The sequence below is a fragment of the Agelaius phoeniceus genome, chromosome 4 (genome assembly GCF_051311805.1).
Source record: "Agelaius phoeniceus isolate bAgePho1 chromosome 4, bAgePho1.hap1, whole genome shotgun sequence".
Classification (NCBI taxonomy): Eukaryota; Metazoa; Chordata; class Aves; order Passeriformes; family Icteridae; genus Agelaius; species Agelaius phoeniceus.
Window position 1 is genome coordinate 44,949,180 of NC_135268.1, and position 25,168 is coordinate 44,974,347.

Here is a 25,168-nt window from a genome sequence, read left to right on the forward strand (position 1 = left end):
CGTCAGCGCCGAGCGCCGCGACCCGAGCGGCGGAAGGGAGGGGCGGAGGGGGGGAGCGGCGGCGCGGCCGGCGATTGGCCAGAGGGAAGGGGGGAAAGGCCGCGGCGCGCGGCGATGATGTAATGGCTTTGTGCGCGCGGCGGCGGCGCCGGGGGCAGCAGCGCTTCCTGCGGCTCGCGGGGGCCGCGCGGGGCCTCCCAGACCCGCCGCGGCCCGGCCGGAGCGCGAGCGGTGAGCGGGGGCGGCGCCGCGGGCACCGGGCGGGGACACCGGCACCGGAGCGGAGCCCTGCGGGACCCCCGGGCTCTGCAGCCCCTCCGGGTGCTCCCGGGGCCTTTCACGCGCGCGGGAACCCGGCCGGCTGTGTGTCGGTCTCCGCGCGCCGCTCGCTGGGTTAGCGCGGCCCTTGGGAGGCGGGGGAGCTGCTTCCGCCTCGGGAAGCCGCCCGCGGCACCCCGCGTTGGGCGTGACTCTGTTCTGCCGCTCCGTTCCCTGCTGCACGCAGCCCAGGGATCCGCAGGAACGCGCCCCGCCGAGCCGCGGGGCAGGAGCGCCTGGGGAGCCGGGTGTCTCCGGTATCCGTGTCACTAGTGCGCCTTGCCGCCCTTGTGCGGGAAACAGTCGCTAACGAAACTGTAGGGGTTTAGTATCTGATGGTAATCTGAGTTCGCGGAGCCGAAATTCCTGTGCATATGGTGGCTATGTTGTCCTGCTTTTGTGAAACTACGAGGATAAAGCGTGGATGTCGTGCTAAAGCCTTTTTTTTTTTCTTCAGATAAACTGAGAGTAAAAACTTACACTTTCTTGTTTTGCTTTCTTTCTCTCTTAGGCTAAAAAAATAAACAGTTGAGGTCCTCTTTATGAAACCAATCCTCGGTCAAGTGTAACTTTTGATGTATGGTCTCTAAAGCCCCCCACTATGCCAGCAGCTACCGTAGATCATAGCCAAAGAATCTGTGAAGTTTGGGCTTGTAACTTGGATGAGGAGATGAAGAAAATTCGTCAAGTTATACGGAAGTATAACTATGTAGCTATGGTAAGTGGGTGCTCGATGTCTGTCTAGCAAGTTACTGCAAAAATCGTGACTTCAGCTGAGGTCAGTAAACTTGCTCATCCTTTTAAATTGAAAGCATAAGGAAGTCTTAATGTTGAATTAGAGCTGCATGAACATCTGGATCCTAATCTTTTATCTTTTTAAAAGTTAGTTTTACGCACAGTACTCTTCAGCTATGATGTAATTAGATCTATATGGTGTGTGTGTGTTCAAGTTTAAATTCTGCTCTTGCAGGACACAGAATTCCCAGGAGTAGTTGCAAGGCCTATTGGAGAATTCAGAAGCAACGCAGACTATCAGTACCAACTCTTACGCTGCAATGTCGACTTGCTAAAAATAATTCAGCTAGGACTGACGTTTATGAATGAGCAAGGAGAATACCCTCCAGGAACTTCAACTTGGCAATTTAATTTTAAATTTAACTTAACGTAAGTATTCGATCTGTGCTGCTAAACGTATGTTTGTGACTTACTGAAAATGTATAAATACTGTAGCAACTTCATTATCTATCTGATTGTAATAATGGAATACCATAATTACTCATGTAAGGAAAACTTTTGTCAGCCAAACATGCTTTCTTCCCTCTTTTCTGTGTAGTCTGTCTTACTGTTGGTAATTTGGTCAAAAATGCTAAGCAGTTTAAAAAAAAATTATGGAAGGCATTTTATACTTGGCGTAAGAGTTAGCTCTGTGTTTTCATATTTAGCATTTCAGAGTGTTTCTTCCTTAACTTAGTTTAACTCCTACTACTTGTTATAGAAATCACATATTGTTTCTTTACATACTTTAAATGGAAAATACCAACACTTGAAAAAAAAGTAAAGTGACTAAAAAAGTATGTCAAATACTATCATTCTGAGTTATTTTGTCTATTTTGTTGGTTAAAAAGCAAGCTGACTTTTACTATATTGGAATAATACCATGAGCTTTATTTCAAAATGGGATTTTTATCAGTGATAAAATTTTTTAAGCATAAACCTCACTTTTTCAGGGGGATCAAAAGCTTATCTGGTGCTCCAATTACATCTTTAGCTGGTGGTGGACGAAGTTACTAGTATCTTAATTTTGATTTTTCTGAAGTAAATGTAATTGGTTACTTGGTCTGATAGATTTTCACATGTTGATTATCTACTGAATTGAATATCAGTACAAACGCTTTTCACACATTTAAGCCTTGGGGTTTTTGGCAGTTGTGTTACAAGTTGAGAACTGGACAACTTTATATACATGAGTTAAATTCACAGCCCACAAAGAAGGCTTAGAGATCAGACCTTTATTTTTTCTGCAGATGAAAAGACTTGTTTCCAAAATAGTTGGGGTTCGCAGGAGGAAAACCTCTGCTGCCTCTCTTGATCTCTGTGCTCTTCTAAACAAGCAGTGGTGTGGATCACACATCAGCTTGATCTGAGCAATGACATGCTCTATTTAGTCTTGTGTGAATTGTCTCCTGAAGGAAAAGTAAGCACAGATTTAATGTTTTGGTATCTCTGAACTTACCTGGCCATGTGAATGTGGGATGAAAGTTACCCATTTTCTTAAATAGGAGACTATACTAATCCTACTAATTATGGGAGAAAAAGGAATTAATAACTTCCAGACTGTGATCTATGAAGAAGGGCCTGTGCTACACTTCATTTATTTTCTGAGCTTCAGAGGTGTACTTAATATCAAACAACTGAAACCAAAAGTAGCTTTCCATCTATAAGTGCCAGATGCTGCAGAGATAAGACAGCTTAGTAAGGCAAAATACAGGTAGTCACCAAATTACCTTGTTACTAGTTGATGGTGGGGGTTACAGAAAAATATAAACTTGGTAAGTACTGCATGAGAAATTCATATATATATATATATATATATATATATATATTTATATATATTGTTTTTTACATCTTACTTATTTGTCTGTTTCTAAACATCCTTTTGGGAAGTGGCACTGTGCCAAGTGTTCTCCTCCTAAAGCAAAACAGCTGTTTGTTATTCCTAGAAGGTAATTTTTTTGTGTGTGTGGTTCCAGCCAGGTCTTGTTTTAGTGTGCTTTTAAAGAGCATAAATATTTCTCTAATCATACTATGCACCTGATTAGTACAGTGCAGCAACTAGAATGAAACCCCCTTTTTGTTAAATGGTGCATTTGTTTTGGATTGGTTCTTTTATGTGCTATGGAGATAGACAGGTGTTGAGGAGCTGATGCCTCAAAGCTGGAGAACCAAAGAGCAGCTGTGTGGGAGTGAGGAACAAAGTTGTATCACATCTTGAGGTTGTGTGTCTATGTTTTAAAGAATGATGACTTGGTCTTAGGAATAAGGAATACAAGTCTATGACTGAATCTAATAGTCAAGTTTGATATATTGGTTGTCTTGTCTAGGTTTTCTTGTGTTTTTGTTTTGATTGTTTTTTATTAAAATTTGAAACTGTACACTGAAGGAACTTAGTGGAATAGTATGTTGTGGACAGTAAAATGAATGTACTTACATGCTTACTTTTTTTTTTTCTTCATTTAACCATTCCATGTTTTTGTAATGATGATACAGATGAAACTTAAGGGAGAAAATAAGCTCCAAAACATGAATTTCAGCATGAAATTCTTAACACATTGCCAAAAAAAAAAAAGGTGGTATTAGAGGGAATAAACACAGAGGTAGGAGGGGGTAAAAAAAAGTAGAGGAATTTTTATTTCATCCTCTTAAATTTTAGGTCCAAAATAGGCTTTTAAAGTTAAAACAGATTGTTTAGAAAGAAAGAGTTTAGACAGAAAAAGTTAGGATCTCTGAATTCTAAGGTTTTGCTAAATTGAGTAAGTACTCCATTTCCAGTTTTACTGAAAAAAAAAGTTCTTATGAACAGATGTCTAAACATTTGCATAAGCTTAAATCGCAAAAAACTTCTGAGAAATATTTTCTACAGAACTAATTCAGTACTGGGATCTGGATTGTATTTCTCATATTTCTGCAATGTAATGTGTTACTGCTTCAACTGTTACATTTAATTTGTCACAATTCAAGTGATTTATACTGATATTTTACCAGATAAGTTCTACAGATGCACTTTCATCTGTAGCCTTGCAAAAGGGTTGTTATAGGTAACCACCTATAAAAGGAAAAGGAGCAGGAACTAAATTTTTTATGAAGATGGTAAGAATGGAGGTGCTGGGAATGGTAAAATGATAATGAAGGTTAAAAAAAAGTGACAATGAAAGTTAAAAAAAAAAACTTTGAAAAATGGTTGGTTTTGTAATTAACCTAGAAGAAAGTTGAATTGTTCCTAGTCTGTGGAATGAATAGCACAAAAGAAATGTTACCTCATTGAGGCTTGTAGGTTTTGGAAATTTACTTTTCCTCTCTGTTTTTAGAGAAGATATGTATGCTCAGGACTCTATCGAGCTGTTGACGACATCTGGGATCCAGTTTAAAAAGCACGAAGAAGAAGGAATCGAGACACAGTACTTTGCAGAACTGCTCATGACATCAGGAGTTGTACTGTGCGAAGGAGTCAAGTGGCTTTCCTTTCATAGGTAAATTCTGCATGTTAAGTGTTTGAGGTTCCAACATCTGATGGGTGTTTGAGTTCTAGAACTTGGATTTCACATCCCTTGAGTTTAAATGCTGTGTATGTAGCCCATATCTTGGTCGGTAAGACTGAGGAAATATTTCTGCTGTAACACCTCTAACATAATTTTGTATTGGAAGAATAGAGGGGTATTGGTGTTGAAGAATACAGGGGTTGTACTGATGTTTTTAGCTTGGGTGTTTATGCAGTAACCAGAAAACCGTGAGGCTGAAAAACACAAAACTGCTAAACCAGCAGGTGGAGCTGTACACGTGCAAGTAATAACAGAAACATTACTAAAAGCAAACTATTTCTGAGCAATCCTTGAGGAAATATTGTCTGTTTATAGGAGAGAATTATCAGTAAAGAGGTCTATAAAGCACTCTTAAATTTGTTGTAAATCTCCTGCTAATCTGAGCAGATGAAATTACTCAGTTTGGAAGGAGATCCTTCATCAGTTTTACACATATATTTTGCTACTTTTTCCATCATCTCTCAAGTAGAAATAGAAATCTGAATCCGAAATCTCCATGAGTCTGTCATCATACAAAAGATTTTTGAGTGTTTATAGGATTTAACACTTTAAAAACATACACAGTAGTTGTTTAGCTAACTGCATTTTGGAATTTTTGCAAGCAACAGTGTCTTTAAAGGCTTATTGCTATGTAATGCCCTTGAGTTGGTGTCTTAAATTCTGGCTTCTGAGGAAGTCAGCAAGGTAAAGCAAATGAACAAGACTGTAAGCAAACCAGTCTCAGCTAAAATGTGTATCTCTCGTGTTGATGGGTGGTATGTAAATGATGAAATTAAAATAAAAAATTCTTTGTCCATAAGTATTAATAGTTGGAAAAGAAGAAGTCACATGGAATTAGAGAAGCATTTATACAATAAACAAAGTCGAAAATAAGAATTGTTTTGGCAAGAAATGTGTAACAGTAGTAGAAGGGTGCATGTAACATTTTTGCAGAAGTCGTGGTTTTGATTTGTTTTGTACAAAGAAGTGCTAGGCTGAGTTTCCAAAGCAGAAAGGTTTTTAAAAAAAAGACAGTTAAATAAAGAAGAATCCTCTGAGCACAGTTATCACTTCCATCTTTCACTTAACAGCTGTTTCAACTCACAATAGGACTCTAAAATAATCTTACTCTTGCTATCTTGTTTCTAGAGTAGCAGCTTGGGGAAGAATACTGTAACAAGAATGCTTTAAATTGGGTCAAAATAACTACAAAAGCCAAATTAGAGTTTTTTTCAACTTCCTAGGCACAGTATTATGGGCTCTTATGTGTATATTTATGATTTACACTTGACTACAGTAATATGACTGGGATGGTTCAAGAGAAGAGGGGGCAGGTTATGCATGTAACTCAGCAGAGGATGCCACACAGAAGCAGCTTCAGCCTCAGACTGGTGTTTTTCCAATATTGCCTGGTGACTAAGGGCCTGGTATAAGGTATACCTGAGCAATTTCTACTTTAGGGATTCTTTCTAGAGCGTAATTATATTTAGTGTGTGTAATTCCTGACTAATGGGCTGGTCAAAGTGTAGTGCAAGCCATGTGCAATAATGCCATTTTTTACTGGTGCAGCTTATGAAAGGTTTTTGAAATGGCTTTATTAATAGAAGTCCAGTTTCATCTGTGCTAAAATGAATTTCTGTTGTGGATTTCACTGAAAGTGTCTTTAGAAATCCTCTTAAGACAGTTGTTCAGCATATGTTTGTCAGACACTGATTATTAGAGTGTTTAAAGCTTTTGTGCTTTTTTAGACCTTGATACTATTTTGAGCACAAAACCTTGGAGTAAGTTCTGGGGAAACCAAAATTATGCAAAGCTGTAAATGAGCATGGGTCATATAAAACATGCCACAAAGAATAGTGAACAGTTGTTTCTAAATACATCTTTGATTGTGATTATGTTCTAACAGTGGAAACTTACACAGCAGGATGCTCAGTTGAAAATTTGTTCCATTTAGGCTCTCCATGCAGTAGTTCTTTGACAACTGATAAAGCTGTGCTTGGTAGTTGCTGACTCTCCTATTGCCTCTGTTACCTTAAAATGCTTAAAGTACTACTAGCTCTTCAAATTTGAGTCCCATAGTAAGTAGGAGAATTTAATTACTCCTTTCTCAGAGTATGAAGATATGGTTTGGTTTTCATTTTCTAGTATTTGATTTCCTCAAACTTTTATGCAGTTTATTTGCAAGCTCTTCACTTCTCAAATAGTTCTCTTTGTGTGCTTTTTATCTCCACATTTGATGTAGCTGCCTTGGCATCCTGACATGTTGGCAAATCTCTGGATATGAAGTTCTGTCAGATATGAGTGAAGAAATATTTGCACTGTCACCAATTCTTGTGTATTGCAACTTCATAGACAACTTCATCAAATCTTGTGTGTGTGTGTGTTAAAATGTATTTGAGTTAATGAGAGAGAAGGAGGAAGCCCTGAATTTGTGATTTTTTTTATCACAGTCAAGAGAGCTGTGAGTGCTTGACAGTCTAGCAAGTTAGGAAGGAGCAGCTCAAATGCTGATTTTGTGGATGTTCAACTGTCTGTGCTGCTGAAGCTTTGAGTGTTCACTTCTGTGCAACCTCCTTTGTCTACCTTTGGAGGGTCTGTGAAAACATGCTTTTTGGAAGACAAAAGAACCAGGTGTTCTTGGGATACTGCAACGTTCCAAGCTAATGTGTTTCAATAATCATTTGTGTCTAACTGATTTTAGTAAAATTTAATCTGTTGGCTCATTTCTGTTAGCATCATAAAATGAACTAAAGCTTTCTCAGCTCTTGCACGTTTTGATTTATTTCAGAGTTCTGGTGATTGAGTAGAATTCGTTGTTAATTGGCTATCTGAAGTCTATCTTGATAGTAAGGGAAAGAAATGGAGGCGTGTTTGATGTCTACTCTTGTTCTTTTGCCTAGAGCTGTCCATGTTCAGTGAAAAAAAAACAAAACAAATGTCTGTGAGTGCTTGTGTTGTATAGCTCCACAGATTGTGGCTTGCTGTGCTAAACAATTTCAGGTGATTATATTAGAAATGGTGCAAGGTTTTTCAGGCAAGGAAGTCTGTGTGCTTCAGGGTATAAACCAACCACTAATCACTGTTACAAGATTAGAAGAAAACTTCTTTAATGAGCAGGTAATTGCATAATTGCTCACCATGGACTTGTTTAGCCTTCTCTTAGCATTCAGCAGTGGCCACTCAAAATTTGTTTTAGTAGATCTATCTTAGTCTTAAATTAGAGTGACAGTTTTTATGTCTGTAAGCTTGGATCTGCTACAATCTCTAAGTGAAAAAAATGTGTAATTCTCAATCAAAATTACTATTTTTAATAGCCTGCTCCCTCTCAATATGAATAGTAAAGGAATGTTGACTTTTCTTTAAATACTTCCTACTTTAAAGAAATTAGAAGTGTTTGAGGGCATCTGTTTTCCATTATTTTATGAATACACTTCTTTTTTTTGAAGATAAGTCAAACATTTTTTTGAAGAGGAGTAGCACAAATATGGTTTCTTTCACTTTAATATGACTTGTTACATTTGACCCTTGAGGATGATCAATGTCAGAAATTCATTGAGTTAATAAACTGTAGACTCTGAAGGAGTAAGTCTCCATAATCCTGAGTAGTGTTTTTTGCATCTTTTTGATCAGCCTTTTTTGTTAATGTGACTTTTTCTTTTCTTCTTTAGAGGGCTTTATGCTGATATGGGCTTTCCCACCACTTCCCTCCCTCCCTCTTCAAATGATCTAATAAAATTAGACTTCCAAGCTACTGTTTTACCAAGTTTACTACAGTTTTTACTTTGTAAGAGTCAACTGAAATCCTTCTTTATCTTTGGCTCCTTTGCTCCCTGGCCAGTGGCTGTTGCTGTGGAGACTGGAGGGTGGCCAGCACAGCTTCAAAGTACCAGATGCAGTGCAGGATTTGTTCAACATAAAATTTCTGCTTAGAGCACTGGAAACTCCCATGGGAGAGCTGCAATAGTCTGTAGGTATTTTATATCTTGTATTAATGGACTTGTAGCAAACAATCCATTTACCCCCAGTATGTTGAAGGTTTTTCTACCCTCTGTCTAGAAACTCATAGTATAACGATGTCAGAGATAATCTTATTGTATAAAAATGGTTCAAAAAGTAAACTTATTTACATTGAGTGTGCAAGCTGAAGCTTTGAGCCTACAGATGTCACTGCTTTTTGTGGATCCTAAACATCTGCAGGATCAGTGGTATAGTGCTCTTAACTGATTTGTCTTCTCTATTGCTTATCTCACAGTTAAAGATCCTGGCCAGTATTTACCAAATTGAAAAAATTCTTGGTTTTGAGTATGACCCTCGTGTAATCAGGAATGAACACAAAGTCTTAAACTGGAAATTTAGAGTCTGTGGTGGCCACCTGATCACTTGAATAGTCCCTCACCCTACACTAAAGTTCCTTAAATAGCAAAACTGATAAAGCCTTCAGTAGAGGCAGCCCTGTGGTGTGTTTTCATCTTCTTTGTTAGTACAGGCATATTTTAAATTGTATATCAGTAAAATCTAGGAACTGATCTGGTTCAGTGCAAACATGGAAGAGAAAGAAATCACTCTTCCATTTAGTTTCATGCATAGCCGTCCTGCGAGTATAAGAGATCAGAACAGGTGAGTTTCATGGTCAGGTCATCAATAATCTGGTTTGTAATTGCTGCCCTCCTAAAAAAACCATAACTTGTCATCACTGCTTTTTGTTATGGAGTTCAGGCTTGCTTTAATACCTGATATCTGTCTTTCCTGTACTTAACCCTCTTGTTTCCTCTCATAACTATTTGTAAAAGTACGAGGTTTCCCCGTTACTGCCACACCTCATTCCTGTGTCCTCTTCATTCAGTCACGCTATGGAGGAGGAAGCCTTCCCAAACTCTTCTCTCTACCATGTGCTCACTACAATACCACCATTTCTTCTAACAAATAAGCACTGCTTAGTTACCTTTCTGCCTCCTGCAGACTTACATGTACACACAAAAATTTTTCCAGCTTACTCTGTCATTGCCTCCAGAAAGAGTAATAGTCTACAAGCTATTAAACTTTGTAGTTGTCTGTGTGCTGATTTAATTGGAGAAGTTGAAAGACAATTCCTCTTCTTTGTTGCTGAGGGTTTGACTTGCCTCCAGGCATAAACATGCACTCGCTCTGGAAACTCATTAATCTTTTGGATTTCAAGAACTGTAGAAGTGTCTGTCTGTCTCAATTTGTAGTGAGAAACTCCAGTCTGTGTGAAAGAAATCAGCTTAGGAGTCTTTATGGCAGAAGTCCTTGTTATCAGATGAAGACCCAGCAGCCCTACCTCATTTTGGGATTTAGAGAAACTACTGTAGGCAGATCTTTTTGCATCTTCACTTGTCCTCTTTCAGACTAAATTAAAATGTTTTCTCTGGAATCTGCAATGGGGCTGTTTATATTGAAGTTTAGTTTTTTTTTTCATAGAAGTTAGTCTTTATTGCATTGGATTTAAGCAGAATATCCTGTCAATGTGCAGTGAAGTCCTGAAGGTTGTTTTTCCTGTTAAAGTGCAGTGAAATCTTGAAGTGAGAAAGATGCTTCTAAGTCACTTACTTATATTGTTTTTGTTATTAATTTGCAGTGGATATGACTTTGGCTATCTAATCAAAATCCTGACAAACTCCAATTTACCTGAGGAAGAGCTGGACTTCTTTGAGATACTGCGATTGTTTTTCCCTGTCATCTATGATGTAAAATATCTTATGAAGAGCTGCAAAAATCTGAAGGTAAGTAATCTGCTAATGGTTTGGAACAAATTTTGCATTTGGAGACAGAGTATGTCATGCTTAAAAATACTTTCTCTATTTTTATTCTCTGCTTTTGCTTTTATGGTGCATATTAAGCATTGTTGTCTCAAGCTTTATATATTTAATATTAAAGGTGTTGTGAGAAGCCGGCAAGAGCACAAATCAATTTTTGTAACTGCTACCAGTTAAAAATACTATGTTGAAACTGTATTTACAGTACTTTGTTGATAGATGATAAACCCATGTTGGAATTAATTCTTCATTTCCTTAGCCATAAGAATTGGTGGGTCTCATATACTCTTATTTCCTCGTTGTGCAGTCCACTAAAGAACTGCAGTCATCTAGGCTGAGGTAATTTCAAGAAGATGATGTGGAAGTGTCTTGGGAAGAGAAATGAAGTGAAGATGTTTCAGATGGCCCAATAAGCAAAGATAAACAACAACATATGTTCAGGGACAAGATGTGACTTCTAGGAAAAAAAAATGAACTAGAAACTAGTCTATCATGTCAGGCCAGCGGGGCTAATTGGCTTACTCTATCAGGCATAAAATTTGGATACCTTATTGGACTGGAGAATAAGTGGGAACTGGAGCTAAGTGTGTGAAGGGGAAGACAGCAAGTGAAAGAAAGATACTAAAGACACTGTTAACAGCTTTCCTTGCCAAAGAGCTGTTAAGAGTCTGGACTGCTGCTGGAGTGAGCTGCATCACTCATCTGAGGTAATTGATGATTTGTTGCTTTTATGGAAAGTAATTTCATTCTCTAGGATTTCTTAATGAAAACCTGCAGTAAGAAGAGAGCACATCACATCAAATCCTAACTAAGGAATGGCTTGCCAGTTCATTGTGCTGAACTGCTGATCTGTGAGCTGTTTATAGTCTTCTGTTTCTTTCTGAGATGAACTAGCAGTGTGTCACTTTGAGTAGTAGCCCAGTTTTGTGGAAATTAAATTGTGTGAATCCTTTGTTAATCAAATTAATGTTGAAAATGTAGATCACCCTTCCAGTTAGTAAGAAAAGTATACTTACCTGTGTTCAAATACAATTGTTACTGGTATAATCATCTGGGCAAATGGCTGTGTATTAGGGAACATCTTAGAAACACTTCTTCTCCAAAGAGGCCAGGACTAAAATTTAAATGCTCCTAAATTTCAGGAGTCTTAAATGAGGGGTGGGGGGGAACCCGCCCTAAAAAGTCCTCACTTTCACACTCCCAGTGAAGCAAAGCAGAGCATCTGGTGCCTATCTGGTGACACACTTTGCAAGAACAGAATGTATATTCCAAATTTAGTGACATGTAAAAGGTGACAAATTGATGTTCCATGTCACCATTCAGAGGTGACATTCCCAGTGGGCTTGGGAAAGAGGGTATTGTAGTTTCTGGCATAATTAAGGCATAATTGTGTGTAACCTGCATTGTTTAGAGACACTAAGATTTTTTTGGAAGACAAGAAAAACCTTCACAGGTCTTATTTTGGCAAACCATAAGAACAAGGGTGATTTTTTTTTTTTCAGAGCTGAATATGTAGGTCAGGTTTCCTGCAGTAAATTTTGATCCACTCACCTAATCTGCAGACTGATAGTGACAGCAGGGGAAGGGAAATGGACTATCTTACCTCTCCAAATTTACCAGTGATGAAATGATGGTGGACTTGAACTGTACTGAGAGAAGTTGCCTGAAACAAATTACTAAACATTTAGTGTTGTAACTCTAAAAATGCATGTGCTGTCTCCTAATGTGTGTCACCTTTGATCGTTATTAAATTGCAGTGAATTGAACAGCTGTGCAGTTGTCTTTTATTGACTTGTCTAAGTTATTTTTTTGTATGTCACTGATCTGCTGTAGGTCCCCCACTCTCTGCCCCCACACACTCAAAAAAGATTCTTGGCATTGGAAAGAGAAACAGGCTTCAGAACTGGAAATCTCTTTGATGTTTTTTTTTGTGGAATTAAGTACCCTGTGAATTTACAGTCTGTTATTATGACTTGGCATGCAGATTGAGAGTTGACTTGAGATATTAATGTATTATAGGTTCAACTCTTGCTTACCGTCTAAAAGGCTTTTTATGTAGACAATTACAAACCTTTTGATAGTAGTGGCAATCCTAAGTAATTTAAATTGGTAGACCTTGTTGGAAACTTGCTTTCAATTCAGGGTTTTGTACAGAACAATAAGATCTGTGACTGTCTCGTGAAATGAGAATTTGATGTAGATTTGCTGTTGACCATGGTGGTGTGATTATGTAAATTATTCTGTAGCCTTTTTCTTGGAAGGTTGACACTGAAAATTTGGGAAGAATTTGTCCTTCTCCAAGAGTGAAGCATACCTATCTGGAATGCAAAATTCTTACCTGAAAGAGAATCTCAATAGTCTAATAATTCATTTTCTGTTCTGGTTCCATTCAGGACAGGGTAGATTTCTGCCCCCAGATGGGGCATAGCTAGGACATGGAGGTTATTCTGTGACACCTCACATCATTTTCTGGGCATGGAGGAAGGGCTTGCTTCCAGGTCAGGGAAGTGTGGTGGAGGGAGCAATCAGGTGTTTCTGTTGGTGAGCAAGGTTTCTCTTGCACACTGTAGTATTGTTGCTGTTTGTTTCATTTCTTATCTCACTGCTGTTTTCCAGTAAATGGCTCATATCTCAATCTGTGATCTTCACTTTTTGTGCCTCCAATTCTCCTCTTCAGTCTGCCACAGGAAAGGGCAGGGAGAGGGGTGAGTGAGTGAGTGTAGTTTGGAGTGGTTTTAGTGGAAATGCTTACTTGGAGAATACCATTCCTAAACTGCAGTAATCCAACCATGACAGCCTTACTTGGCACCCAGTGTGATCAGAGTGGATTGGAAATAAATTTCATCTAAGCATTTGTCCTATTAGATTCAGAGCTAAATGGTCTCAATGTTGTTTGTGTCTATTGTGTAAGTGTGCCAATGGTCACAATGTTGTTTGCTCTGTTTGTGTGAGTGTGTTACCTAAGCCTGTATATGTTTCTATAGATGTACTATGTGCCCATGAGGGTGCTCTTTTTAAGATCAGGATTGGATTGTTGATGTATGTTGATTGCATGAAGCAGAGTCATGTTTATGACATGATAACATCAAGGGCAATGAGGATCATTTAGGATATTCAGCGCTACTCTTCTACCCTTACCTTGGACACTGCCTCTGGGAGGCTATTCCTAATCATACCTAGTCTGTGGGGAGAGCAGGGGAGGATAGCTTTCCCCAGCTTTTCACTACCCTTTTCTCCTTCAGGCCTGTTAGAATAGCTTTTGAGAATTTTTAATTTCCTTTTGATGTTAAGGAAAACATGTTCTTGCTCCTGTGTCAGCTTTGTCTCAGTCTACATGGTCTACACCATGTTTTGAGTCAGTACAGTCAACACTGTGTCTAGAATCAGGACAAAGATTTTTAGGAAGGTTAATCAGAACTGTCTGAGGGAGGATAGTCATGAGTAGCATGGAATGTGGAATAAAATGGACCATTGTTGGGGAAAATTATCTCCTCCAATGTTTTGAGAGTATCACTACAGGACCTTGATAAAGTGTCAGAATATTTGCAAGAAGAATGCTGTGGCAACTCCATGAAGAATCAACTTACTGAAGTGTGCTGGGCCCTGGCTACTCTTTGGACACAATCCAGTGCTAGACAGAACCCTTAGGGGAAGAGGAAGAAAGCAGATCAACAGGTGGTGTGACCACTCAGACTGCAGCCGAACTGGAAGAATAACTCATGCCAGTAACAGTCACACCTACACAGAAGAAGAAATCCAGGACCGAATCAGTTTGCATAGTGAGGGATAAGGAGAAAGTAGAGCTCTCACAAAAGGAGGAAGAGGCAGGACCAGAGATAATCACTCAGTTCCTATCTCTGGGTGAGCTAAGTGAAAAGATTCCAGTCACCAGTCATGAAAGCCCTGGATGAGCTGGCTGAAATGCTGAAATATCATGGCCTACAATATGAAACTGGCATCCTCATGGGGATTTGGGAAGAGGACAGAAACTCTCACCCTCTGGAGCTGACTCCTGTCAAGTGTGAGAGAAGGGTATTCTCTCATGGATGATCTAGTGGTGTGCCCAAGCAGATGCAACACATGGAAAAAGATACCTGAGATAATTAGTTGTACTGGAGATGATATGTAAGGATTCAAATAACAGGAAGTCTCCTGTAGATCCAGATAAGGTCCATTGTACACAGTCCATGTGGCAGAAGTTTGTATGGAGCACACTATTGTCATTCACCAGCTCCTTGGCATTGATGTCAATGAAAGGATGAGAAAAAACAGTCCTTCGGGTGACAGACTCCAGTAATAGGAGGATCATCTCTTTTCCTCCTTACCAACCTGCTCCTTGGTGTGGAAAGACTGTCCAGACAGATTCAAAAGACTTGAGAAAACTGGAGAGATGTCCCATGCCCCACCATTATGGACCAGAGTCTCCGCTATTCAGACATACAGAGACTCTGTGTATCCTTGACATAGATTACTGCAGGACCCAGAAGGGCATTGTTGGGCTTTTGGGATAACTACAGTGGAGACAGAGGAAATTAGACAGCTGAATAACTTGTCTCCTTTCTCAGAGGACCCTTGTGCTTTGGGACTGCTGAGGGTCAAAGAACAGCAGGTACCAATCTCTACCACAGCAATGCACTGTCAACAAAACTGCACTGACCAGGTACTCCATGACCTCCATCCATGAGATGATTCGTGAACTGGAGAGCCAGGGAGTGGTCAGCAAGATGTGCTCACCCTTTAAAAATCCTATATGGCCTATTGACAGTGGACTGTCATGGCCTGAATGAAGTCACACCACCACTATGTGTCACTATACTGGATATGCTAGAACTTCAGTATGAACTGGAGTCCCAGGCAGCAAAGTGGTACCACCACTGATATTGCTAATGCATTTTTTTCCCATTCCTTTGGCAGCAGAGTGCAGGCCACAGTTTACCTTCACCTGGAGGAACATCCAGTACACCTGGGACCAACTGCCCCAGGAGTGGGAACAAAGCCCCCATCATTTGCCATGGACCGATCCAGACTGCAGTGGAAAAGGGCGAGGCTCCAGAAGACTTGCAGTACATAGATGACATTATTGTATGAGGGAACATGGCAGAGGAGGTTTTTGAGAAAGGGGAGAGAATAATCCAGATCGTCCTGAAGGCTGGTTTTTCCATAAAGCAAATTCAGGTCAAGGGATCTACCCAGGATATTCAGATTTTAGGAGGAAAATGGCAAGATGGATGTTGTTAGATTCCAGTTGATGTGGTCAACAACATAGCAGCTAGATCCCCACCAACCAGCAAGAAAGGAACACAGGCTTTCCTAGGTGTTGTGGGTTTTTGTTTTTGGAGGATGCATATCTCAGATTTGCTCTCACATGTAGAAGCTATTACTGTTTTGGAGAGGACACTAAAATGATGTTTATTTAGTCACTTTGCAGTTAAGGGGATAATTTTTCACATAAGCTTATTGAAAAGAAAATTTACTTCAAAACTGGAGAAGTTGTACCTTTTAGAGAAGATAGATTTGCAGTTTTGGTGTGTGTTCTCTACAGGCTTGTAGTCTGTCCTTTTAAAGCATTGTATCAACAGTCACCTTAAAGGAATTGTTAAGTAATGACATCTGGTTACTGGAGAAGCTGGAACATAAGGAGTACTAGTTTTGTTGGTTGCACATACTACTTCATCTAGTCAATACTGACAGAGAATATTAATACTGTTTGATAGGGAAACTTCGATTCTTCTTGTATGCATTTATCTAGTATAATGTCTGTTTCAGCTACTGTGCAGATATTAAAATATGCCTAAGGTTGTATGGCCTGTGTAACAGATTTTCCCAAATATAGCTGTTCCGTGTTCTAATTTAACTTTTCAGCCTTTAACAAAAATGTTTTGTTTTCCAGGGTGGGTTACAAGAAGTGGCTGAGCAGTTAGAGCTGGAAAGGATAGGACCACAGCATCAGGCAGGATCCGATTCTTTACTCACAGGAATGGCCTTTTTCAAAATGAGAGAAGTAGGTGGACATACTGTTTTTATTTCCATGATAGTAATGTGTTGTGATAGTCACACAGCATTGCTGATTCTAATAAGTTTGTGGTATTTTAAGGAGGTCTCTGAAGGGCTTCAGGGGTCAATCCTTTCTTGACAAAAATGAGACCACCTGTATTTTGCCCTGAGTAAGTGTGAACCAGCCTTACTGACTCTTTGCTTTGCTGCTGTGAGTGAATATTTCTTCCCAATTCCAGCCTAGGCCTGACTTCTGGATTTTTTCTGAAGTTTTGTTTCAGGGTATTTTTTCCTCACCTGTTTTGCAGGGTGCCTTTTTTTAGGTGACTGCTGTAGGGATTTATGAACTGCTGAAGCCAGACTCCTTTTTGGGTGACTGTACTCAAGTAAATTTTTTTTTTTTAGAGCTTTTGCTCAGTGTAACATCCAGCTGGTGTGTACTGCTGCTTGTGGCAGGCTGAGAGGTGGGGAAGGAGTCTTGATGAACCACTTCTAGCTAAACTTTCAGCCTAGAGGTATATTAAATAATGACTTCCAATCTGCTTTGGAGAATTTCCATGGATTTCTTTTTCCCTGCCATTGAGTAAAGCTCAGTTTAACTAAGGTTCTAAAGGTCAGTAGTTAATTCAAGGTTACAGCAAAGACAGTCAGGTCTTACAGGCTTCACATTTCCTTGCTACTTGTCTGCATACAACGGAAAACATTAGGATGTTTTGCATTAGTAGAACAATGAAATGTTGAACAGGCCTCTTCTGGAAAGCAGTTGCACTGAACAAATGCCAGTGCATCAGAACATGGCATTCTTCCAGCAATTCAGTGTCATTTACCATGTCAAAACAGATGGCAATATCAAACCTCATCATTTAATCATGTTAAGTACTATATGCTGAAGTCTACCTTCTGGAATCCAACCTTCTGTATGAAGGAGAAAATGACCACGAGATTGTGACAAATATTAGAGACACAGCAGCTGAATAATAAAGAATGATGGTTTGAGCTGGTTTGCTCATCCTAGCACTCTGTTCTGCTTCTGCTGGAACAGTTGCAGTTGTCAGGCAGGTCATGGGCTGCAGATGCAATAAAAAGGAATATGTTTCTGGTATGATCCAGGCCAGTGCAGCTACCTGCTGTCTGCCTAATATTGGGAAACCTCACTCTTGAATTTGAAGATCCAAAGCAAATGAAGGGAAGCATATAATAATCATGCTTAAGATACAGCCTTTCAAGTTAGTTTTCTAGAGTAAAGGTCCAAACCCATGATAGTTTCTTTAATGAGATGCAGTTTGTGTTAATGGCAAACTAGGTGGTTGAATTTATTTACTATAAGCTTTTACCAGAAGTAGAAATCTCTGAGGGTTTTTTAGTGCAACACACTTGCTTAATTAAGCCCACAGACATGGACTGATAATGAATTCAGTACTTAAATACTCTTTGCAAATAAAGCATTTCTGAATAAGAACACAGTACTAAGCACAGAGAAATAAATTTAATGTAGATTTTTAAAGCTTTTTATCAGAGTTCAGTGTTTAAAAATGTATTTCTGAGTAAAAAGACTTCACTTTATAGTGCTTTTTGAGGCACAGAATTTTGTCACTAATTGCTGTGACAGAGATACAGCTTGATTGCTGGGTCTTGGAATGCCAGCCAAAAAAATTACTGATCCTTTTCTTTCCATCAGGAATACTTAAATAATGGTACTACAAGAGTAGAGTTGTTATTTTAGGCTCTTCCTACCTGTTTTATTTCATTAGGAACTGCTGGGGCTGCAAAGCTTAATTACAGTCTCTGATTCCTACAGTACAGAATTTTCAATCCTGACTGTGCTGCTAAAAGCAAAGCTTGAAGGGAGAAGTTTTGACCTATGTGGTATATACAGGTCTGCATGTTTAGATTGTGTATTGCATCCATTCTGTCCCTGCATATTTCTGCCTGTCTTAGATTTCTGGTATTGATGATGACTCAGAATGGGAACCACTGGAGTGTCCAGGATTGCTGGGAAGGTTTTAGGGTGAAAAATGTTCGTGTATGTGTGTCTTACTATTTTGACAAGATAATTTGTGATTTTCTGCTTGAAAACCTGTCTGAAAGGCAGGGTATCAGAATATTATGGCCTTTATTTTGTCTTCCACTGAAAGGTTCCATTTGTAATTTGGACTTGTAATATGTAAATGCAGTCTTGGTACAAAATTTTGCTCTTCCTCATTAAGTTAAGTCTTCCTCTGTGAGGAGCTGAAAATGCATCTTTCTGCATTTCTCTAAACTCTGGTTTTGTGCTCATCTTCCCCACCCTCAAATCTATATAATACAGATCAGCACATCTCTATTCCAAGACAGAGTATGATGAAAACTCCACACTGAGGGGAGGTAAGGGAATGGGCACTGATGATGGATGCTAAGCATATGCTTGTTGTAAGAAGCACCACAGAAATCAGATGGAGAAATGTCTTTGTTGCTCTTGCAGATAGATGAGTGATGACTAATAATACAAAATTGTGAAAACATTGCATTTGGCCATTTAATTGGGAGAGGTGCACAGGAAGATTGATTGTATTTCTTGACAGATTTAAATAATTGTGTCATATAGCACATTGTGATAATGTGTTGAGATTAAGTCTCTTATTATACTAATTATATCATCTTTTGCACCTTGGGATTTGATATTTAAAAAGAAAGTCATTTTAAAGCCTTTCTACAGTTCTGTTGAAATGGAACCTTTTCTTTTGCAGTAATTCATGTCTCTTCACTTTTTAGATGTTCTTTGAAGATCACATTGACGATGCCAAATATTGTGGCCACTTATATGGTCTTGGTTCGGGGTCATCTTATGTACAGAATGGCACAGGAAACGCTTATGAAGAAGAAGCCAACAAACAGTCATGACATGAAATGAAAGGCCGTCTTTTTGACTTCCACATGCTTGTATATAGGTTTTATCTCTGGTTGAACCCCTTGGACAATTAAGGCTTTTTTCCCCCCTTTCTCAGCACACTTTCTTTTCTGCCTTTCTATGTACTAAACTTGACTGTTCCTATCACAGATTTTGATCTTAATATTGATACGTAAAATTTTCTGGGTTACATTTTGGCCTCTTAACAAGCCCATTTGTAAAGAAGCATATATAGAATCAGTGTGGCAGAGAGAAGGGGAAAGTTGAATCATAATGAATATTCTGGTAAACTTGCCTACATCATTCTTCCAGTTTTTTGTCTTTCCCCTCCCTTCTCTAAATTAATTGGCTCTGATTATAATTAACTTCCCCCTTCATGTCTGTTCTTTCCAGTATGCAGGCGTTTTAGCTATTCAAGATTGTGGACCATCAGATTTGCACTTTAGAGAGCGACTCTGACTCAGATCCTCTGTTTTATTTAAAGTTTGTTTTGTTTTTTTCTTTTGCCCTCAGCTAGAAAACAATCATCTGCCAAGTTCAGCAGCTTCAAGCTGTATTTTCTTGGTATCTCAACCCACACAACGGGACTTATTTGCTGCATAATCTCTGTGTGTTCAAGCAAAACAAACTACTGAATCATAGTAATTGCTCTTACTTTGCTAGTGTTTGGTCATCTCTCAACACATACTGCACATGTCAACTGCTGGTTGGCCTGCTGCTTTAAAACTGCTCTGTGATGGGGGAAAGAGGCTTGAAAAAACAGCTTTACACCCTTCAGGAGAAGAACAGCTATGACTTTAGCCTTTTTGCCATTAAGCTGAGAATTGAAGGATAATGGAAAAGTAGGAGTCTTGTAATGGCACATTTCCCTTGATTAACCTTGTGGCTTTTATCCTAGTAATGTACACCTCAGATATTTTTTATGAAGTCATATTTATTATGTACTTGATTTCATGATTTTTGTAAGTCAGTTTAGTTGAAGATGAACCCCAAAGATCTGAAAAATTCTATTTAATTGAATTATTGAATTAGAAGGACAATTAAATCATGCCTTTTTGTAGTTGTTACAAAGACAGATGTTAAAGATATTTGTTGTAAGACAACAAAATATAAATAACTTCCAGCTAATAAAGTTACCTGAGGAGTGTAATGCTAGTTTATTTTTGAGTATATCTTACAATATATTTTAGATATATTGTTTTCAAGGACCCTAAAGTATGTTCTTAACTCTGCATAGCATGTATACAGAGCAGTTGTGCAGGAAGGATTTTGGGTATTGAATAGCTAACTACTAGCCTGGAATGACGGAATGCGTGACATTGTGTGCCTGTGCGTGTGCGCGCGTACGTGTGCTTGACACGGAAATCAATGGCAGAAAAATCTCCACATGTTCGCCAATTACTCTGTTTTATCTTGTACTTAAAAGCAAAAAATCAAACACCTTTTTCTCATTGAATTATGATGATGTAACTGGGCGGTCCTTTTTAAACAAGTAATTTGCATAACAGAGGGTATTTGTTTTTAAAGCTTTTGTAAATAAAGGCCTAAGAAATGTTTTCTTACATAACAACAGACTGGTGGTTTTGTTGCAAAATTTTTCCTGCAATGTGATTATTTGGTAAGTTCAGCTCTGTTTTGTTAGGCATGATAGTTCTTTTCTACATGCTGACATAGAGGAATCTAACTCACTGCTCCCTGACTGATTTCACATTCAGAGCAGAATTGCGTTCATGGGTTTCCAGTCATTTAATTCCTACTGTCCTGAGTTGGAAGAGGGGTGATTGCAGTTTATTTCTGAGGCATCCTAATCTCATTAGTGCTTTTACCATTATGCATTAGATGATGGTGGCTTGTTTTAACTTCACTTGTCTTTGGCTTTAAGGTTGTGATAGTGAAAGCAGGATGAATTCTTACTGTGGCCTCCAGGGTTTGCATAGACATGGAATGAAGAGCCCCTGAAGTTTGATGCCTTTGCTTTAAAGTAGTAGCTTTGCCTAAAGCATATGGATACAGCTATCTGGTTAACTTCAGCAGAATGACTCTTCGAAGGACTTTAATGGGTTTTTGTTTTGAAGTTGGTTTTTAATCGAGGATCAAAGGAAGCTTTTAGAGCCTTCTGAATGTGTGCCTACAGTAACAGTTCTAGTGCCGATGGGGATTTGCTTTTGAAGTAACTGCTGAGCATCCCATAAGCTGTGCTGTGCTTTTCTTTGCTTCCTGTTGTAGAATCAGGGAATGGTTTGGGTTGAAAGGAACCTTAAAGACAATCTAGTTCTAACCCCCCTGCCATGGAGAGAGACACCTTCCACTAGAGCAGTGTGTGACTTCACTGAATTCTACTCCTGACTTTTTTTTTCAGTAACAAAAGCATTTCTCAAAAGCCACTGGTCAGCATGAAACAGATTATGCTTTATTCTGTGAGAGAACGCTTGGTCTGATCGCTGTGTCTGTTGAGAGTTGATTGCAGCCGAGGAGACATCTGTGCATCATTCATTTCCTTGGCAAAATTAGATTTAGTTTCCATTAAGGAGTGATTTAAATTGTGAATTGTAGAGATTATGAAAAAAGTAATTTCTTATGTGTAGCACCATTACATGTAAACTTCAGAGCATGAAATCTATTTCCAAAGTGGCCAGCTTTAATTGCTTTTGCAAAAATTAATGTGCAGGCACAGTTCCAGCTGTCTAGACATGCACCTTTTTGTTCAGAGACAAGAATTCTCTTTCTAGGCCTCTGCTTTTCCCAATCCATTTGAAATACACTGTTGTTGAGTAGGTTTGTCAGAAGAAATGCAGTATCAAAACCTGTTATATTTGATCTTTCTATTTTTAATCCACTTGTATTTTTGGCTTCTGGAGTCAGATGAGTGTTCCTGGAACCTTATGTTCTCTGCCACTAATTTTTTTAAATATATATAATTTTTATTTTAAGCATTTAGTTTCCTTTGCTCATTGAAACTAAGCAAGAACCATCCTTGACGTGGAGGAAAATAGGTCTGGGACACAGTATTTAAGGCTTTTTCCCACATGAATTTGCTGATGACCTATAAACTCTTGATATCCAAGAAATTTCTCTACCTTATCTGACTGGTTACTCCATGCTCAAAAATGCTTCATTCCCTAACTCTGAAAATCCAGGAAAAGTAGCAGGAAGCCTTCATTCATGAACAAGATGCTTCTGATTCAGCTCAAAACGCAGAAAGGTGGAAGCAGGACATGTGTCATTATCTGGAATAAGGAAGATTTATCCTTGGTGGAGGAAGATGAGATTAGGAATGTAAAAACAAACTGGACACAAAGAAGTTCAGTTTTAAACTCCCAATTGGTTTTTCAACCTTGAATTAATTAATAACTCACTTAAACCAACATGCACTGAAAGAAAACACTCCTATACTGAAGCAGTTTTTAGGCCTTCACTGGAAGTTTAATAATCACATGTTAATGGATTTAGGGTGGTGTGGGTTCATTGCAGTTTAGTAACCTGTAAAATAATTAAGTGCAATTTTAAATAAAACAGACTTCCCAAAATTTTAATTTTACACCACCATGTCAGTGATGGCAAAGAAAGCCAAAAGCTTCCAGTAGAATTGTGGGTATTTGTCTAACTACTTTTAATTGTTGAGTTTGAACAAAATCTCACAAAGAATAAATCCCAATTTTTACATAGAGTAAAATCAGTTATCTCTGTGTATTTTTCTATTCATACCATGAAGTTATTTTCCTGGTATATCTTATTTAGTGCACCTGGTTTACTGCACCTTGATTGGTTCATGGGAGATTATTTTATTTCCCTCATCCATGAGGCTGCTTATTTGATGTCTATTTCCCTCTTGCACTACCTCACACAGGTAGTGAAGTGAGGATGATTCTCCTGCATTATTTTATTAGTCTTGGATTGGGAATAAATCTGCACATTCATGCCAGCTGTGAAGATCTGATTTCTGCAGGGGCTGCTGTTGTCCTCCTGCTGCCAGCAGAGATGAGGTACTAGTTCCTGCCTCTGTTGGACAATTGTCTTGCCCAAGAGTGCTCTGTCCCATGCTCCTAAGACACTTGTCTCAGTTAACTGTGTTGGATAATGTGAGGGAGAACTGGAGAAAAGGGAAGGGAAGCCTTTTCCCTTCTCTGTGTACCAGGAAGAAGTTGGGAGCAGATGAACTTTCTAAGCTGCGTTACAGAAAATGTGCTTCATTTTTTGTAGGACAGTGAAGCAGAGCTGGGGTGGCATTAGCAATACCCTTTCTTTACTTCTCATCATATAACTGAGCTTGGCAAGCTCCCTGTTTCCTTCATTCTTGTCCCTCTGCATGCTCTGGGGAGTAGCTGTAGTATCTATGATGAAGCTCCTGATTTTTACTATTGTATCTATTTGAAATACTGGCCAGTTAAATCTCTTGATGTGATGGAGAAAATAACTGGAAGTCAGTTCCTGTTGTTCAGGCTGTAACAGTGTGTGTGTTGTCTATTTTTGCCTTTATAACAGGAGCTCTTTCTTAAGTGAACTAAGAATTATTCTATTTTCAGATTAAATAAAAAGGAAAGTGACTTCATAAAGTGATGACTGTCAGGAAGTGCTGGGTCTGTTCCAGTTATGCCAATCAGTTAAACTGTGAGCATGCAGAGGGGGAGAGAGGGGAGATGGCTCATGGCACATCTTCCAACTCCTGCACTCAAACTATTGGGACCATCTGCTTGAGATTAAAGTGATCTAGGAGGAAGGATGTGATCAATGCCTCAAATACAGGATTTTAGAATGACTGAGTTACTGTATTTCAGTGATAAGTGACAACTTAGAGATATGAAGGAATTAGCTATCAAGAGTCAACTTAGGTTCTTTATTATTCTCCCTACCAAAATAGTGATTGTACATTTCACATTTAACACTTTCCATCTGGACTTCTAGGGAAGGGAAGGAGAAGAGAGAAAGAAAGATGATACAAAATTTAAAGAAGGAACAATCGAAAAACTGCCAAGAGAACGTGGCAAGGCTTTTCTTAGGTTATGTCAGATGTCACTTGCTCCAAGTTTCATCCCAGAAGGCTGGTGCTTTTCCCATCCTACTACAAGGTCACTGATAAGCAGGTGGTAGATGCAAGTGAAGTAGCAACAGAGACATCCCACCACCCCCACTGCATAGCAGTACATTCTTTCTTTTTAATCTTGTTTTGGATGGGAATGTTTGTGTATGGTTCAATACCACTATTTTTGGAAGGGTTTTAAAAACAGGATGAGCTTGGACCATATACTGCATTTTATGTCTGAAGTGGTAGAGGTGAAAGCTGCTTTCATCTTTACATAACTGTTCCTGCAGCTTTAGAGGTCCCTGAGCCAACAGTCTCACTCCTCTCTGCACAGGAAGTGGATCCAGCACTTTTCTAAGGAGGACTGTTAGGAAAGAGGGGGAAGTCAGGCAGCTTTGAAGAATCTGGCCTGGCAGGGAATGGAGAACCCTCATGAAGCAAAGCTGCACTGTGGTGGCACTGTGGGTGACAATCCTATTTAGAAACTATCTATCTTTCTTGTACCTTTTCACTTCTATAAAGGGTAGGGGATTTAAGACACCCCCACCTCCCCTGCCGCCCTTTTTTGGGGAACAAAATTCCACCTTTTTGACTAATGTCAAAAAGGAGGGCAGCTCTCTCTGCTCTGCCAGCATAAAGTGTTTCACCCATGAAAGATGATAAAAGAACTGGCTCCTTCTCAACCCTTTCAGTGTCAGTGCGTTGTGAGGTGAAGCTTGGAGAAGGGCAGTTCACCTACAAAAGTCCAAGACTCCTGGTGAAGGGGTGAGGGGGGACATTTACAGCAGCTGTGTTGCCAGTGAAGCCCTAGTAGGCAGAGATGATGTTGTGCTGTTCAGGTCCACCATCAGTAAAAGTGGGAGTACTGTGTCAATGACTG

The 25,168-nt window shown here is 39.2% G+C and overlaps 1 protein-coding gene across 3 annotated transcripts; it reads left to right on the forward strand.

The window, feature by feature from the left end:
- Positions 1-77: 77 nt before the first annotated feature.
- On the forward strand, positions 78-20,838 carry CNOT7 (CCR4-NOT transcription complex subunit 7). Of its 3 annotated transcripts, none has more exons than XM_054632869.2 (7): positions 78-231; positions 830-1,036; positions 1,289-1,482; positions 4,404-4,565; positions 10,210-10,354; positions 16,278-16,388; positions 19,133-20,838. In XM_054632869.2, exons 2-7 carry the CDS (start codon positions 920-922, stop codon positions 19,259-19,261), a joined length of 858 nt encoding a protein of 285 aa, XP_054488844.1. In that variant the 5' UTR covers positions 78-231; positions 830-919; the 3' UTR covers positions 19,262-20,838. The 3 variants fall into 3 exon arrangements, with proteins under 3 accessions (XP_054488844.1, XP_054488845.1, XP_077033606.1); XM_077177491.1 differs by lacking the exon at positions 78-231 and adding an exon at positions 412-656; XM_054632870.2 differs by lacking the exon at positions 16,278-16,388.
- Positions 20,839-25,168: the final 4,330 nt, after the last annotated feature.

Bases quoted from the DNA above. Each gene is read 5' to 3' on its own strand.
- CNOT7 (XM_054632869.2), top strand. From the start codon at position 920: ATGCCAGCAGCTACCGTAGATCATAGCCAAAGAATCTGTGAAGTTTGG. The intron at 10,355-16,277 runs GTAAGTAATCTG...TTTGTTTTCCAG, and splicing joins AGAGCTGCAAAAATCTGAAG to GGTGGGTTACAAGAAGTGGC. The intron at 16,389-19,132 runs GTAGGTGGACAT...TTCACTTTTTAG, and splicing joins CCTTTTTCAAAATGAGAGAA to ATGTTCTTTGAAGATCACAT.